Source organism: Vulpes lagopus, chromosome 7 (genome assembly GCF_018345385.1).
Source record: "Vulpes lagopus strain Blue_001 chromosome 7, ASM1834538v1, whole genome shotgun sequence".
Classification (NCBI taxonomy): domain Eukaryota; kingdom Metazoa; phylum Chordata; class Mammalia; order Carnivora; family Canidae; genus Vulpes; species Vulpes lagopus.
The window spans coordinates 116,713,209-116,729,359 of NC_054830.1; the positions used below are offsets into that span (position 1 = coordinate 116,713,209).

General features: G+C 40.4%; 1 protein-coding gene across 1 annotated transcript in view; it reads left to right on the forward strand.

Annotated features, from left to right (window-relative positions):
• Positions 1-16,151, forward strand: part of ALDH7A1 (aldehyde dehydrogenase 7 family member A1) — a 47,124-nt gene that overhangs the window by 24,393 nt on the left and 6,580 nt on the right. The window contains exons 9-15 of the mRNA XM_041762175.1: positions 1,206-1,303; positions 5,689-5,730; positions 6,980-7,074; positions 9,592-9,676; positions 11,714-11,820; positions 14,686-14,802; positions 16,018-16,115. Of these exons, the coding sequence (XP_041618109.1) occupies positions 1,206-1,303; positions 5,689-5,730; positions 6,980-7,074; positions 9,592-9,676; positions 11,714-11,820; positions 14,686-14,802; positions 16,018-16,115 (642 nt within the window). The remainder of the gene's footprint in view (positions 1-1,205; positions 1,304-5,688; positions 5,731-6,979; positions 7,075-9,591; positions 9,677-11,713; positions 11,821-14,685; positions 14,803-16,017; positions 16,116-16,151) is intronic.

A 16,151-nucleotide genomic window follows, 5' to 3' on the forward strand; every position in this document is an offset into this window, starting at 1 on the left:
TGACCTGAGCTGAAGGCAGATGCTTTAATCACTTGAGCCACTCAGGCACCCCTAGAATCTTACTTATTCTAGAATAGTAGAATAATGAAACCCTATATAGCTGAGGAGGTAAGAGTAGTTTTTGTTAATCATTATTATTTTTTATTTCATTGGGCTTTGCCTTTATGACTACATAGCCTTTTTTGGGAAGATGAGTAAGAATTGTCTTTTTAATTGTCCAGAGCTACTTTTATGAGGTGTTGATAGCCTAAAATAAGAAGCCACTGTATAAATATATAAAGCAAGTAGAATTACAGTTTGGTGTCTCCCTCTGTTCCCCATCCTATTATCTAGGCTCTTCAGCTGAACAAAAAGGGGACCTCTGGGAATACAGCCTCTTTTTTAAAATGTATTGTTTTTAGAAAATTGCTGCATAACTCACATACCATAAAATTCTCTTCTTAAAAAAGTATAGTTGAATGGTTCTTAGAATATTCATAGTGTTGTGCAACCATCACCATTATTGTTTCAAGAATATTTTCATTACACCAAAAGGGAACTTTCATACCCATCAGCACTTAGCATCCATTCCCTTCTCATCTACTCATCTCCAGCCATTCATCTACTCATCTCCAGAGATGTGCCTGTTTGAGACATTTCTTTTTTCTTTTCTTTTTTTTTTTTTTTTTAAGATTTTATTTATTTATTCATGAGAGACACAGAGAGAGAGGGGCAGAGACACAGGCGGAGGGAGAAGCAGGCTCCATGCGGAGAGCCTGATGTGGGACTGGATCCCGGGTCTCCAGGATCAGGCCCCGGGCTGAAGGCAGCGCAAAACCGCTGAGCCACCCGGGCTGCCCACATTTCTTTTTTCTTTGCTTTAAAATTTTTTTTTTTTTATTCTTAAGATGTTATTTATTTTTTCATGAGAGACACAGAGAGACAGAGACATGGGCAGAGGGAGAAAGCTCCCTGTAGGGAGCCTAATATGGGACTTGATCCCGGGATCCTGACCTGAGCCAAAGGCAGATAGTCAGTCGATCACTGAACCACTCAGATGTCCTGAAAATCTAGTTCATTTTCATGAAGACCTTCCCTTGCACTGTTGGGACAGACTTTTTTTGTTTCTGAATAAGTGCTTGTCTATGATGAGGAATCATGTTCCAGTAGCTGCTACCACTTGCTGGGTTTCTCTGCCTTGGGTGACGCTGATTGTTCCCCTGCAGCACAGCAATGGCCAAAGATGAGCGGGTGAACCTGCTGTCCTTCACTGGGAGCACGCAGGTGGGAAGACAGGTGGCCCTTATGGTGCAGGAGAGGTTTGGTAAGTGTTGACTTGCTCATGAGGACCACTCTTCCCTCAGGTGTGGCTATGAAATGCCTTTTTTTCCCCCCTTGATCCTTTCTGCAGATACACCAGCCATGTTGTTTATTTGACTATCCCAGTGAAAAAAGGAGAAGTATAGTTATTAATAATAAGGAGATTGCAAATTTAGTAGCATAATTTGGAAAAGGATGCCATTTTCCCCATGAATGACCAAAGTGAAATCCTTTCAATTGTATTTCTTTATTTTTATCAGAAGTGTTTGACAAATGAAAAACAGAAAACTCACACTTTAAGCAGGACCAGGGATTGATAAGACCTAGAGTGAGTATGGAATGGAATGCTTAAATAGGCTCATCTCCTTTTACATTTTATATATGTAAAACTGGCAAGGATTGTATGCACACAGCTTTGTGTGCTCCACTCTATGGCTTACTAAAGAGGTTTTCAGGAATAATATTCACCGTCAAATTTTGGTTCTTGTGCTGAAGTTTAACCCTAGCGTAAGATGAGGCTTGACTTCTAAATCTTCCAGCTGTTTGGCTATAAAGGTGTTGCATGCATTTATTTGTTTGTTTTATTTAATTTTATTTATTTTATTTTATTTATTTATTTTTTTAAGATTTTATTTATTTATTCGTGAGAGACAGAGAGAAAGGCAGAAACACAGGCAGAGGGAGAAACAGGCTCCATGCATGGAGCCCGACATAGGACTCGATCCCAGGTCTCTAGGATCAGGCTCTGGGCTGAAGGCAGCATCCCATTTTTAGTTTTTGAAAAACTTAATATTGTTACAGCCTAAGAGCAATACCGCTTAGATAATCTACGGATTCATTGCAGTCCCTTTTAAAATGTCAGCTAGCTTCTTTGCAGAAATTCACAGAAATTAGATGAAATGTGAAGGACCTCAAGCAGCTGAAAACATTTTCAAAAAGAATAAATTTGGAGGACCCATACTTCCTGATGTCACAACTTAATATAAAAATTCAGTAATTGAGACAATGTTCTGGCATAAGGACAGACATAAAGATCATTGGAAGAACAGTGAGAGTCCAGAAATAAATCCATAGTTATGGTCATTTGATTTTTTAAAAAATATTTATTTATTCATGAGAGACACCAAGAGGCAGAGGGAGAAGCAGGCTCCGTGCAGGGAGCCCAATGTGGGACTCAATCCCAGGACTCCAGGGTCACAACCTGAGCTGAAGGCCTACACTCAACTGCTGAGCCACCCAGCTGTCCCATGGTCATTTGACTTTTAGTAAGGGTGCTAGGACATTTCAATGGAGAAAGAGTCATCTTTTCAACAAAGGGTACTGGGACAACTAGATAAATCTATGTACATAGGTATGAAAAGATCCCTACTTCATCCTATACCCACAATATAATGTTCTGAAGACCTGAATATAAGAGCCAGAACTATCAAACTCATAGAAGAAAACAGGGATAGGTTTTTGTGACCTTGGATTAGGCAGTGGTGTCTTAGATATGACACAGGCAACAAAAGATACAGTAGGCTTCATCAAAAATAAAAATTTTTGTGCTTCCACAAATACTTACCAAAAAGTAGAAAGAACAACATACAGAATGGGAAAAAGTATTTGCAGATCCTTTATCTGAGGAGACATTCGTTTCTAGAATAAATAATTCTTAAAAATTCAACAATAAAAAAAAAGCCCCATTAAAAAATGGGCAAAGTTTGTGAATAGATAGTTCCTTTGAAGATCCACAGCTGGCCCAGGAAGCATGTGCCAGGGTGCTCTAGGTCGTTAGCACTGCTGTCTCCACTAGCAGGTTCATCTCTTCCTTCTCTTTTCCCCTTCTTACTCAAGCTGTAGTTTGTTATTCTCACTGAAGTAGTACTGTTTTGTAGCAGGATTACAGTCTTTAGAAACATGTATCCATCTTTCAGTTACAGGTTCTTGGAGAAGGTTGGTGGTTATGAGTATAGTTAGGGTGCACATAGAGAATTAGAAGGTTATGAAATATATAGGTCCCTTCTCTGCGGTGTGTCCCTGGAAGCCAGGCAGCAGGAGCCCATGTTCGGTGTAGAATCTGCTGCTCTATTCCTTTTCTTAGCTTTTCTTAGCATAGAGAAGAGAAGAGCAGCTTCTTCTGCTGAAGCCAGCAAGCTGGCTTAAATGCCTGTAGTAGCAAAGACTACAACTGATAGTAGCAGTGACTTCTGGTAATAACAGCCCCATCTCCTTATAATGTCCCCTGGATCTTTCACTCTTTCAGAGCATTGGAGAGAAAACATATTCTCCCTGCTGTCACATGTTCTCCTGATATCACAAATAAAAAAATTTATTCATGTAGAAGCTGATTTTAAAGGGAATTTAAGGAAAAATATTCAAAAGGTCCAAAGTAAACACAAGCTCTAAAATTGAGACAAATCTCTGCTCTTTCTGTTAAGGTGTGTAAATTAAGAGTGGTGTTCATAGCCTCTGTGTAACTTTCCTGGAATGCAGGTTGGCGGTGTATAGCAAGAGCTACCCTATGGCCCTACTGAAATAGATAATCGAGGTAGATAGATGATCAGTAACCAATAAATCCAACACTAGAGAGTAGGTAAGTAAAATTTGGTAGATCATCATGTTGAAATAGTTATATACAGTGATTTTTTTTAATTTAAATTCAATTTGCCAACATACAATGTAACATCCAGTGCTCATCACATCACATGCCCTCCCTAATGTTCATCACCCAGTTACCCTATCCCTGCCCCTACCTCCTTCAACAACTCTCAATTTGTTTCCTAGAGGCAAGAGTCTCTCATGATTTGTCTTTGAGTGATTTTTTTTTAATAGCTCTTAACTTATGGAAAAGGTGTTAAGAGCAAATTAGTTCCTATGATGTCAAGTAAATATAAAGGAACAGCAAAGAGATTTGAAGGTGTTGTATCAAATTATAAGGAGAGATTTCATGGTGACTTAGGAGCTGTAGCTTTTTGCCTGTTTGATAATTTCTGATTTAAAAAATATTTTTTTTCCTACAATGAGCACATAATTTCTTAACTTTTTTTTGTTGTGGTAAAAGAAATGTGTATATATATAATATATATATATTATATATATAAAGAGTAACAAAATTTATTCTTTCAACCATTTTAAATTTACACTTCTGTGGGATTAAGTACATTTTTTCTTTTTTAAGATTTTATTTATTTATTCATGGGAGACAGAGAGAGAAAGAGGCAGACACAGGCAGAGGGAGAAGCAGGCTCTCCACAGGAGCCTGATGTGGGACTGGATCCCGGACCTGGGATCAGGCCCTGAGTCAAAGGCAGATGCTCAACCGCTGAACCACCCAGGTATCCCTGCATTTTCATTGTTGTGCAACCATCACCATCATCCCTCTCTAGAACTTTTTTGTTTTCCCAATTTTATCCCCATTAAACACGAACTCCCCATTTCTGCCATCCTCCAGCCCTTGGCAACCATCATTCTCCTTTCTTTCTTTCTTTTTTTTTTTTAAGGTTTTATTTATTCATGAGAAACACAGAGAGGAGAGAGAGAGAGGGGGCAGAGACACAGGCAGAGGGAGAAGCAGGCTCCATGCAGGGAGCCCGATGTGGGACTCGATCCCGGGTCTCCAGGATCACACCCTGGGCTGAAGGCGGTGCTAAACCGCTGAGCCACCTGGGCTGCCCTCTCCTTTCTTTCTTTGTGGATTTGACTAGTCTAAGAACCTCCAATTAGTAATGTCATCAGTGAGTAGTGATTTATGCTTTTGTGACTGGCTTACTTTACATAGCATGTTATAAGGGTTGTGGCATATGTTGGAATCTTCGTCCATTTTAGAGATGGATAGTATTGTGTTTATTTGTTCATTTATTGATGGACCTTGGATTGCTTCCACCTTTTAGCTATTGGTTAAGTACCCAGAAGTGGATTGCTAGATTATATGGTGATTCTATGTTTAGTATCTTGGCAGGTGACACAATTTCCCACAGTTAAAGAGTTTCAGGAGGTATAACATCATGGTGAGAGAAAAGTTAGTGAGACTAACAGAAGGAATTTCTATATATCCTTTAATGAAATTCACCTAATTGCTTACATGTTGCCCCATTCATCATTTTCTCTCCCTAGCAACATGCACGCATGTACATAAACAGTGAGTGCATATTGGTTTTTTAACCTTCGAAGAAATGTTGAAGACACTAAATATCTTGGTCTGTTTCTTCAGAATTAGGACATTGGGCCAAATAACTATGGTATAGTTATGAAAATCAAGAAGTTTGACATTGATGGAATGTTCATGCTACACTTTGAATCTGAAAATTAATTTAAAATAATTGAAGTGGGCTGTGATTTGAGGCTGTGTCTTGCAATGTGCATTAAATACTGACATGGGCATTAATGTGTGTTTATGTGTTTTTAAAGGGAGAAGCTTGTTAGAACTTGGAGGAAACAACGCCATTATTGGTAACGCCATTTGTTTTCTGCTCAGAATAGCTTTGGTAGCCACAGGGAACCTACAGAATTCACATAGACACTCCTCCCTCCTCTGCTGTATGTGTCTAAGACATAATCTTAGCTTTCAGGATTTACTTGCGAGACAGGACACAAAGGTTTGAAGGCAGAGATGACTAGAAAGGACAGGTGTTCCTGTTGGGAAATGCTACCTGGGGCTTAGAGCCCATGTCTGAGACTTCCTAGTGTGGCATGATTTCTTATTTTTCCTTCTGCTTTCTGAAAACTGGCCACATATTTCTCTGGAGTAAATAACTCGCTTTTTTTTTTTAAAGATTTTATTTATTTGAGAGTGAGAGTGAGCAAGACAGCACAAGCAGGGGGAGGAGCAGAAGGAAAAGATAGAACAAGAGAGGTAGACTCCCCGCTGAGCAGGGGTCCAATGCAGGACCCCATCCCAGGACTCCAGGATCACGACCTGAGCCAAAGGAGGACACTTACCGGTTGAGCCACTTAGGCACCCCTAAATAACTTAGATAAACATCTTAGATGACCTGCTGATTCCTTTTATTTCAAAAAAGTTAGCCTATCCATTGTGAAATGCTGAGTGCTTTTATATTGGGAAGGAGCTTTTAAAGCATTTGATCGTTTACCTGTAGGCTTGGAGTTGACTTGATTTTCTTTTTTGGTTGTTAGGTGCAAAAGGAAATAGGCTACCAGCCTATTTTGGATAATGAACATCAGTAGGATGAGGCTTGATAGAAGCAATGAATTTTGTGCTAAAAAAGCAAAATTTGGTAATTTGTATATTGCCATCATTCTCCTCCTGTGTAAATGCCTGTATATTTATGGTGTACATCAGAAATTTAAAAAGTGTGGTGATGGGTTTATTTTGGTTGAACTCCTCTAGTTAAAGAGCATTCATTTAAACATACAATTAGCATTTAGTGAGCACTGGGTATTCACAGATACTGTGCTCAGCTGTTTCATCTGGGTTATTTCCTTTAATTCCTACAGTAATTCCACGAGGTACATACGATTATTAATCTCATTTGACTCTGTCTTGGGGTAAAGACCATAGAGCTCATCATTCTGCTCTTAGGCCATCCTTCCTGTAAAGAAAGTTGGCTTCTGATGTGAAGCATGCTTGTATGGGGTTAATGCTCCTACACCTCTGACTGAGCTTTCTGACAGCATCACTTAGTACCGGTTAGCTTATCTGTTTGGCGACACTGATGGGTATCTGTTTTGTTTTTCTAAGCTTTTGAGGATGCGGACCTCAGCTTAGTTGTTCCATCAGTCCTCTTCGCAGCTGTGGGGACAGCTGGCCAGAGGTGTACCACTGCGAGGCGCCTGGTGAGTGTGTCTGTGTGGGCGCATGACATTCCATGAATTGTCTTCAAACCCTGCTTAGTAACAAGTTGTACTGTTAGGAAGTGGCGTGGAAGTACAGCTAGAAAAATGCATTCTGTAGACATGGTTGGCACATCTGTGCTCCTGTTAGTCTCTTCCTTGCTCGAAGCAGATGGTGCTGATCATCCAGGGACTCTGCATCACTCTCCACCCCAAACTGAAAGTGGACTCACGCTAATTGATTGGAGTTTGACTGAGAGATGAGACCCATTGTCAGTGTTAAACCTGGAAGTCCAATGTTAATTAAAGAATAAAATCAGGTCAAAGTTTGAAGAATTCAAAAATTATTTGCTGAAAGATAGATAGCCTTGGCTTTTTCATAAAAACACTTTAAATAGTAAAGTATTATAAAGATTTTGATTTTGGGCCTGTAAGTCTGGTATTAGATCTAGACTTAGTATGGCAGGGTTTATTTATTTTTTAATTTTTTTTATTTATTTATTTATTTATTTATTTATTTTTTTATGATAGGCACACAGTGAGAGAGAGAGAGAGGCAGAGACACAGGCAGAGGGAGAAGCAGGCTCCATGCACCAGGAGCCTGATGTGGGATTCGATCCCGGGTCTCCAGGATCGCGCCCTGGGCCAAAGGCAGGCGCCAAACCACTGCGCCACCCAGGGATCCCCTGTTTTTTAATTTTTAAAAAATATTTTATTTTATTATTTATTCATGAGAGACACACACAGAGAGGCAGAGACACAGGCAGAGGGAGAAGCAGGCTCCATGCAGGGAGCCCGACATGGGACTCGATCCCAGGTCTCCTCCAGGATCATGCCCTGGTCTGAAGGCGGCGCTAAACTGCTAAGCCACCAGAGCTGCCCTGGCATGGTTTCTTGAAAAGCAAGTGACTTTATATTTGTTGTCTCTGTATGAATATATGGCCGGCACACTCATATATAGGACAGGTCAGTATTAAGTGCATATAGGGAGATGTGGTTTAGCATCCATGTGTGGAATTTGGAAAATTTAATCTCCAGACTTAGATTTGAGCTGGATTTCAGTTTTATGTAGGATACAACCCTGATTTTCATGACTCTCATAGTACTGAAAACCATACTACAACCAAACAAATTTTGATTAGGTACAAGATGTGGCTCCATTTTACCTTTTTTTCTTGAGAGAGAGAGAGAGCAAAGTGAGGAGGAGCGAGAGAGGGAGTAATAATATCTACCTAAGCAAGTTCCACACCCAGCAGGAGCCCGACCAGGGGCTCAACCTCATGACCCTGAGATTATGACCTGAGCCAAAATCAAGAGTCCGGTCACTTAACTGAATGAGCCACCTAGGCACCCCTACATTTGGCATTTAAAAAATTACTCTTGTTAAGTTTTCCTCCTTAATTAAAAAAAAGTTTTGCAATTAATTACAGAGGAGTTGGCTTTGTATTTTTATTCTCTCCCATAATGAGTAGGAACCAATTCTTTATAGGGTTGATATAATGTAAATTAATTACAATAAAAGACATCTGTAAAGTAAGTCTCTTTTTTCTATAACTTTTCATATTGATTTTACCCCTGTATTTGGCAGTAGTTGATAATCTGTATTTCCTTTGTTGTTCCATAGTTGAAGTTTTAAAAAAACTCTGAGATACTATGTTCATAGAATATTTTATAACTTATTAAATTTGTTTGCTTTAAACATTTACTGCACTAATGCTGAGAAGGAAATCAGTATTCCAAAAAATAATTTAATCACATGGTAAAGTTTGAAATGAAATGGAAGTCAGCATTTGTATATTCAGCCAAGTTTTATTTTTCCTTTGTATGTTGGGGCAAGTGTACATAATCATGCTTTATATTTAGTCTTAAATGTTAGAGGATGCTGTTACCCACTGCCCACATTGGTTTCCATAGGGACAATTAGTGACATGTAGAAAAATCCTTTCCAGTATAGTGGACCTCTCCAAGACTGTCAGTCCATTTGCTACATGAAGACCAACCCAGAGAATGGATGGTTTGACAAGTTCATCTGCATCAGCAGGAATGTAGCATGGAGCTTACCATCCTACCTAGAGTGAGGTTGAGGCCTCCCTCCGGAACCCTGCTTGGCCTGAGGCTAAGGGCGTGCTGTTACACAGCTGTGCTGGGCTGACCATACATTGTGTGTTCACTGTGACTGGGACAGAGAAACTTGAGGTTCTCTGGTACCTAACATGTCAAAAGCTCTAGAATAAAAACAGGCCTGAATGATGTGTGAGGCTTGGCCAGATAGGTTCTTAGAAACTTGATGAAGACATGGCTTATAATTTTTCTCTAACCTTCACTGAGTGGAAATTATTATCTTAATGTAGTTAATATTAAAATTAGAAGTTACAGAATACTTATATTTGCTTATGTTTTCAGAGATCATAATATTTAAAAACCATTATGAGTTGTAAATCAGTACTATTAAGGAAAATTGCACATTGTTACAAATTTGTATGTTTGACTCTTCCCTTGAATGTTTCTTTTTTCATGTAGTTTTTACACGAAAGCATTCATGATGAAGTTGTAAATAGGCTTAAAAAGGCCTACGCACAGATCCGTGTGGGGAACCCATGGGACTGTGAGTATCTGTCTGGCTCGTTTCAAAATGTTCTGATCTTTCTGTTTTTTATTTCCTGAGAGGCAGGAGGGCATAAGAAGCAGAGTTATTGGGCACTGGGGATATCAGGTCTGCTCCTAAGCTTAGGATCCTGAGTGCTTTTTTTTTTTTTTTTTTTTTAAGAATTTATGTATTCATGAGAGACATGGAGACATAGGCAGAGGGAGAAGCAGGCTTCCTGAGGGACTCAATCCTGGGACCCTGGGATCATGCCCTGAGCCAAAGGCAGATGCTCAACCACTGAGCCACCCAAGTGTCTTAAGATCCTGAGTGCTTGATGTCAGCTGGTGGGTGAGCTTAGGAGGTGATGTTCAAATAGGATGAGTTGACAAGCTTTTCTCTCTTCACTCTTTATGATGCTCGTGTAAGCCATCACCCTTCTCGTGGAAGGGTGCACGAGTCACCTGACTTGCTAGCTTCCACTTCTGCTTTCCAAAGAAGCCAGGATGATTTTTTTTTTTTAATGTAATTAGATTAAAAATAATTCACTTTCTTGCTCCCTCCACTCCAGTGACTCTTAATTGCTCTTAAGTGGAGACCTGGATTCTTTCCCAGTCCCTCTGGATCTGGCTCACAGTCTTTCATGCTGTGACCTCTTCCTCCTCTGCTTAACCCACCCCTGACTTCCTGTGTACCCCTTGCTACCCCCTGCTCCCTGAGCTCTCCATCTTTCTCACAGAGCTCCATGTGTCCCAGGCTCCATTCTGCTACCTTTTCCATTGGAAATGCCCTTCACCCCACTTTTCCCAGACAGGAAAAGCTGTCTGAGAGCAGAATCCTTCTCCCTGGGAGAAGCGGGCTCCCCATTTACCTACCACTGGTGCTCTAAGATACCATGTCCTCAGTGAGGCATACCTGACTCTCCCTTCTTCCACTGTCCCCTAGCCACCTCTCAGGTTCTGAATTCCAGCGGTCATATAGGGCAGCATCTGTCTTTTCCTGTTAAATTCCACACCAGCTCCTGAGCCTGTGGAGATTGTAGATAATGATCTCATGGTCATGAATAAATGGATCTTACTTTTTTTTTTTTTTAAGATATTATTTATTTATTCACAGAGAGAAGGGCAGAGACATAGGCAGAAGGAGAAGCAGGCTCCCCATGGGGAGCCCAAAGCAGGACTCCATCTCAGGACCCCAGGATTATGCCCTGAGCCGAAGGCAGATGCTCAACCACTGAGCCCCCCAGGCATTCCAGATCTTACATTTTTACCTTTTTTTTTATTTTTATTTTTTTTATTTATGATAGTCACAGAGAGAGAGAGAGAGGCAGAGACACAGGCGGAGGAAGAAGCAGGCTCCATGCACCGGGAGCCCGATGTGGGATTCGATCCCGGGTCTCCAGGATCGCGCCCTGGGCCAAAGGCAGGCGCCAAACCGCTGAGCCACCCAGGGATCCCCAGATCTTACATTTTTAATACAGTGCCACGATTGATTGACAGCTATTCCTTTAACCCAGGCGTTGACAGATTTGGCCCACCACCTATTAATGTAGAGCAACTTTACCAGGACACAGCCCCACCCCCTGGTTTCTTTTTTTTTTTTTTTCTTTTTTTAATTTTTATTTATTTATGATAGTCACACAGAGAGAGAGGGAGAGAGGCAGAGACATAGGCAGAGGGAGAAGCAGGCTCCATGTACCGGGAGCCCGACGTGGGATTCGATCCCTAGTCTCCAGGATCGTGCCCTGGGCCAAAGGCAGGCGCTAAACCGCTGCACCACCCAGGGATCCCCACCCCCTGGTTTCCATGTCTTCTGTGGCTCCTTTTGCTCCCCTTGAAGAGATGAATTGCTCCCCTCAAGGTGATGAGTCCTTGCCACCAGCATTTTCACTGAATGCTGAGCATTCAGTATTTCCTGTCCTACTGGGAAAGGTTGATGACTCCTGCTCTACCCTGGGAACACTGTATGAAGAGTTGGGGGTGTTCATCGGGAGAACTGTTCAGACAATAAAATGATGCCATTCAGGGTGAGATGAAGACCATGCCTTTTTCTCTGCAGCTGATGTTCTCTATGGGCCACTCCACACCAAACAGGCAGTGAGCATGTTTCTTGCAGCAGTGGAGGATGCAAAGAAAGAAGGTGGCACCGTGGTCTATGGTGGCAAGGTAATGACACCTGAGCTCCCTAGTGATGGATTTTGCTTCCTTTTCTTAGGCACAAGTAGGGCTCCGGGCAGATTGGTGCAGGGTCTCCTACTACTGTCTTCTCTCTATCCCGTTTATAAGGGGAAATAACTTTTGGTGAGGGACAGCATAAAATGCATGGAACACTCCTGGAAGGACACACAGGAACCTCCAAGCCATGGTTGCTTTTGAACAGAGTCCCTAGGAATTTGTATGGAAGGGAGACCTCCTTTTCCTGGGACAGTACAAGACTTTGTATTCAGTGGTCACAATCTGAACTTAGTGATTACTTTTTAAAGGCAGGGAATCAAAAACAGGGTACTCGGTAGTTTTGCAATAGGCATTTTTGCCACCAGCATTTTCACCGAAAACATTGTTGCATAACTAATTGGTTCTAAAGGCAATTTTGGCATAAAGGGTAATGAAAATAACTGGTTGGCCAGTGTGTTGGTGTAATCAGTGGGTTGACAGTTGGGTTTTGTTTCTCCATTGATGTAGTACTCCCATTTTTATATTATATAAATCTTGGTGCTCATCATGGTCTCCCCGATGGTGCAGAGTTTTGAACTCATTTCCCACAGAACTGTGAACTTTGCATTTCCCATAGAACTTTAAAATATCTGTCAATGGGCACATGGCAACATGCCAAGCACAAACCACAGGGGTAGAATACAAAGCTCAGAAGTACGCATCCTAGTATTTGGAAACTGATGATTCTTAACAAAGGAAGAAATTTTAGGAAAAAGGAAAAGTATGTCAAATGAACAGACAAATCAACCAGCAAGAAAATGTATAATTCTATAAAAGAATGATTTTGAAGACAAGTAATTAGGTACAATCCACTAAATCAGTTATTTGCACAGTATGACTTACCTACCACATGCGAGTTTTTTGTTTTTTGTTTTTTTTTAGATTTTATTTATTTGAGAGAAATGGAGCATTAGTAGGGGGAGGGGTAGAGGGCAGGGGAGAAGCAGGCTCCCTACTGAGCAAGAAGCCCTATGTGGGGCTTGATCCCAGGACCCTGAGATCATTACCTGAGCTGAAGGCAGGTGCTTAACTGACTGAGCCACCCAGGCACCTCACCTACACGTTTTTAAATGGATTCAAACATTTTGTATTTTGCAATAAAGTCTTTTTAATTTTGTTGTTCATCTTTCCTGTTGTCGTTTTGAGTGAGTGTCCCTCCTGTGTTTTTTATGGTTTTGTCTTTTATGGCAAAACTACCATTTAGCCAATTAGTTCTGTGGTGAAAATGGTTTTTAGTATGTATATTTTTTCATGTCCAGGATTTTTGCTATAATACCTTTCCTGTAAACAATTTCTTCTGATATAGAGCCAAGGCATTTTCATCTGTGGTAGGACTTGACAAGTGATTATTATCTACAATTTATTTTCACTTCCTTTAAAATTCTGAGAACTGAGTCTCTTGAAAAGCTGACAACAGAATCCTTCTCCCTGGTTTTCTTTTTTTTTCTCCCTGGTTTTACACTGACACACACACACATATCTAGTTGGATAGAGGTGTGTATATATATTTGTGTATTTTTGTTACTTATATTGAATTTTTCTAAGTAGCCCAAGTTAATATTTAAAATAGTTCTTTTTTTCCCCTGTGTAATATTTACTTACATTATGTAATGCAATGTGGTATTATGGTAATAGATAACAGCTGCCATGCACAGGATTGGGAGAGTTGATCCAGGTGACTCTTGGTAAGCACATAGCTCAAAGGCTGAGAGTCAAAATGATACAGGCATATTGGAGACTCTGCCACTAGCCAGAGCAGGTAGCCATGGGCATCAGGAGTTTTTTTATAGAAGAAGCAGGTGTTAGTTTAAGTGGACATGAACCAGTGATTTGTTTACATGGAGGTTAATTAGAGTATGTACAGTATATTCTTGGGCTTTTTAATTTTTGTGCAATATGTATTGCTTTGCTAGGACTGCCCTAACAAAATAGCACAGACTGGGTCATTCTTTCCTGTATTAATTTGTTTATTTTTATTTTTGAGAGAGCAGGGGGAGGGGCAGTGGAAGAGGCAGAGGGACAAACAGAGTCCATGTTGAGTGCGGAGCCCAAAGCAGGGCTTGATCCTATGACCCTGAGACCCTGAGCTAAGCTGAAATGGAGTCTGATGCTTAACCTACTGAGCCACACAGACGACTCACTAAGTCATTTAAACAATAGAAGTGTACTTTTTTCACAGTTCTTGGGACTGAGTCTAAAGTCAGAGTGCTAGCAGGGTTAGGTGATGAGGCCTCTGTTGTTGGCATACAGACAGCCAGCTTCTTGGTGTCTTCGTGTGGCTTTTGAGTGTGATGAGAACAGGTTTCTAGTGTTCCTTTTTTTGTATAGACCTGAGTTCTATCAGATTTGGGCCCCACCTGTGTGACCTCATTTAACTTGAATTATTTCTTTAAAGGTTCTGTCCCCAAGTTCAGTCACACTGTGAGGGTTAAGGCTTCATTCACCATACTACTCTGAAGGTAAAGGGGATACAATATAGTCTTTAAACACAGACAGTAGAGATGACATTTTTTACATTGTATAAACATTTTTTAAAAGCCACCTGTAACAGTGTTTTTTCCATGTAACTTGGTCATGTCAGTATCCCAGCTTTTGTCCCTTCACTTGTTTTTCTATTTTTCTCTGACCAACTAAGTTTCAACAGGAGGCAGAGAAAGTTTTTGTAAATGATGGGGAGTTATTTTGGGGAAATAATTCATCTGTCTAAATGGTGTTTATTATTTTTTTTTCTCATAAGTTTAGGGAAAGGTTGTGTTCTCTGACCCAAAGTACCAGAAAACAAAATGCCTTCATTCTTATTTTATTTTTCTACTGAAGGTCATGGATCGCCCTGGCAATTACGTAGAACCAACAGTTGTGACAGGTCTGGCCCACAATGCGTCCATTGCACACACAGAGACTTTTGCTCCAATTCTTTATGTATTTAAATTCAAGGTAAAAATGGATTGTTTCCCTTTTCTCTAGTTGAATGTTGAAACAAATGAAAAGACTAAAGAAAATGAAGGTATATGAAATTTCACTCAGCCTTTAGAAAGGTTTTAGAAAGTCACTCTGACAGTACGGATTTTTTTTTTTTTTTTTTTAAGATTTTAATTTATTCATCAGAGACATAGGCAGAGGGAGAAGCAGGCTCCATGCAGGGAGCCTGATGTGGGACTAGCCCTGAGCCAAAGGTAGACGCTCTACCTCTGAGCCACCCAAGAGTCCCTGACAGTAGGAATTTGAAGGTGAAAGATCAACTATGATGATGTGAATTGAACACTCTGTACCACAGAGCATGTCAAACTAGCTGCTGGGGAAACCAAGACAGGCTGAGGACCAGAGCTGGAATTGATGGAGGATGGCTCTCCTTCATATGTCACCTGTTCTGAGCTGTGCAACCCATATGGTCACGTTCCACACAAAAGGCACCAGAGTTTGATCGCCTGAGTGCTGAGTATCAGCAGATAAATGAGAAGATACAGGAGCAGTCTAAAGACACATTTCTAACCTGTATCAGGGGACAGCCTGTGGAGCTTTTAGCAGATAGAAATAGCTAGATGGTCTCTTTCCCCACTGTGAGACAAGCCCTAGCCATATCAGAAAATATTGAGTGATAGAATCAAGGTTTGGATGTGCCAGGATTAGCAGTTAAAAAATACTGAGAATTACATCCTTTTGCAACTATATGAATGCTTTTTAAAAATCTTGATTTAAATTGTCTTATCATTGTTACACATAATGTGACTAGAGAGGATAATTTCATGTTTTGTACTGTGTGTATGTGAGTGAATTCTTGAGCAAATTATTTAGTGTACCTTGACCAATATGTAAGTTGGGGATAATATAAAACCTGTATCATTGGATGAGAACTAAATACTTAAATGCATGCAAAGTCCCTAGGTCATGGGATTGCACATAATAGGAGTTCAGTAAATATTAGCTCTTAAATGTAGTACCTCGAATGGATGCATGTACCATCTGTTTTTCAGAGTGCAATAAAGGAAAACTCCACAAAGCTGTGTATATTAGAGAAACAGAATTAGATTCTGAGTTTTTAGTTTACTTTTGTGCACTGAAATTATACTGGTACATCTCGTGAAATGTACCATCATGAACTTTGACCCAAACACCGCATCATCTAACAGCTTCCACCATTTATCATTTTAGAATGAAGAAGAAGTCTTTGCATGGAATAATGAAGTAAAACAAGGACTTTCAAGTAGCATCTTTACCAAGGATTTGGGCAGAATCTTCCGCTGGCTTGGGTATAACTTTATCTATTTTGAGAATTTACATAAGCC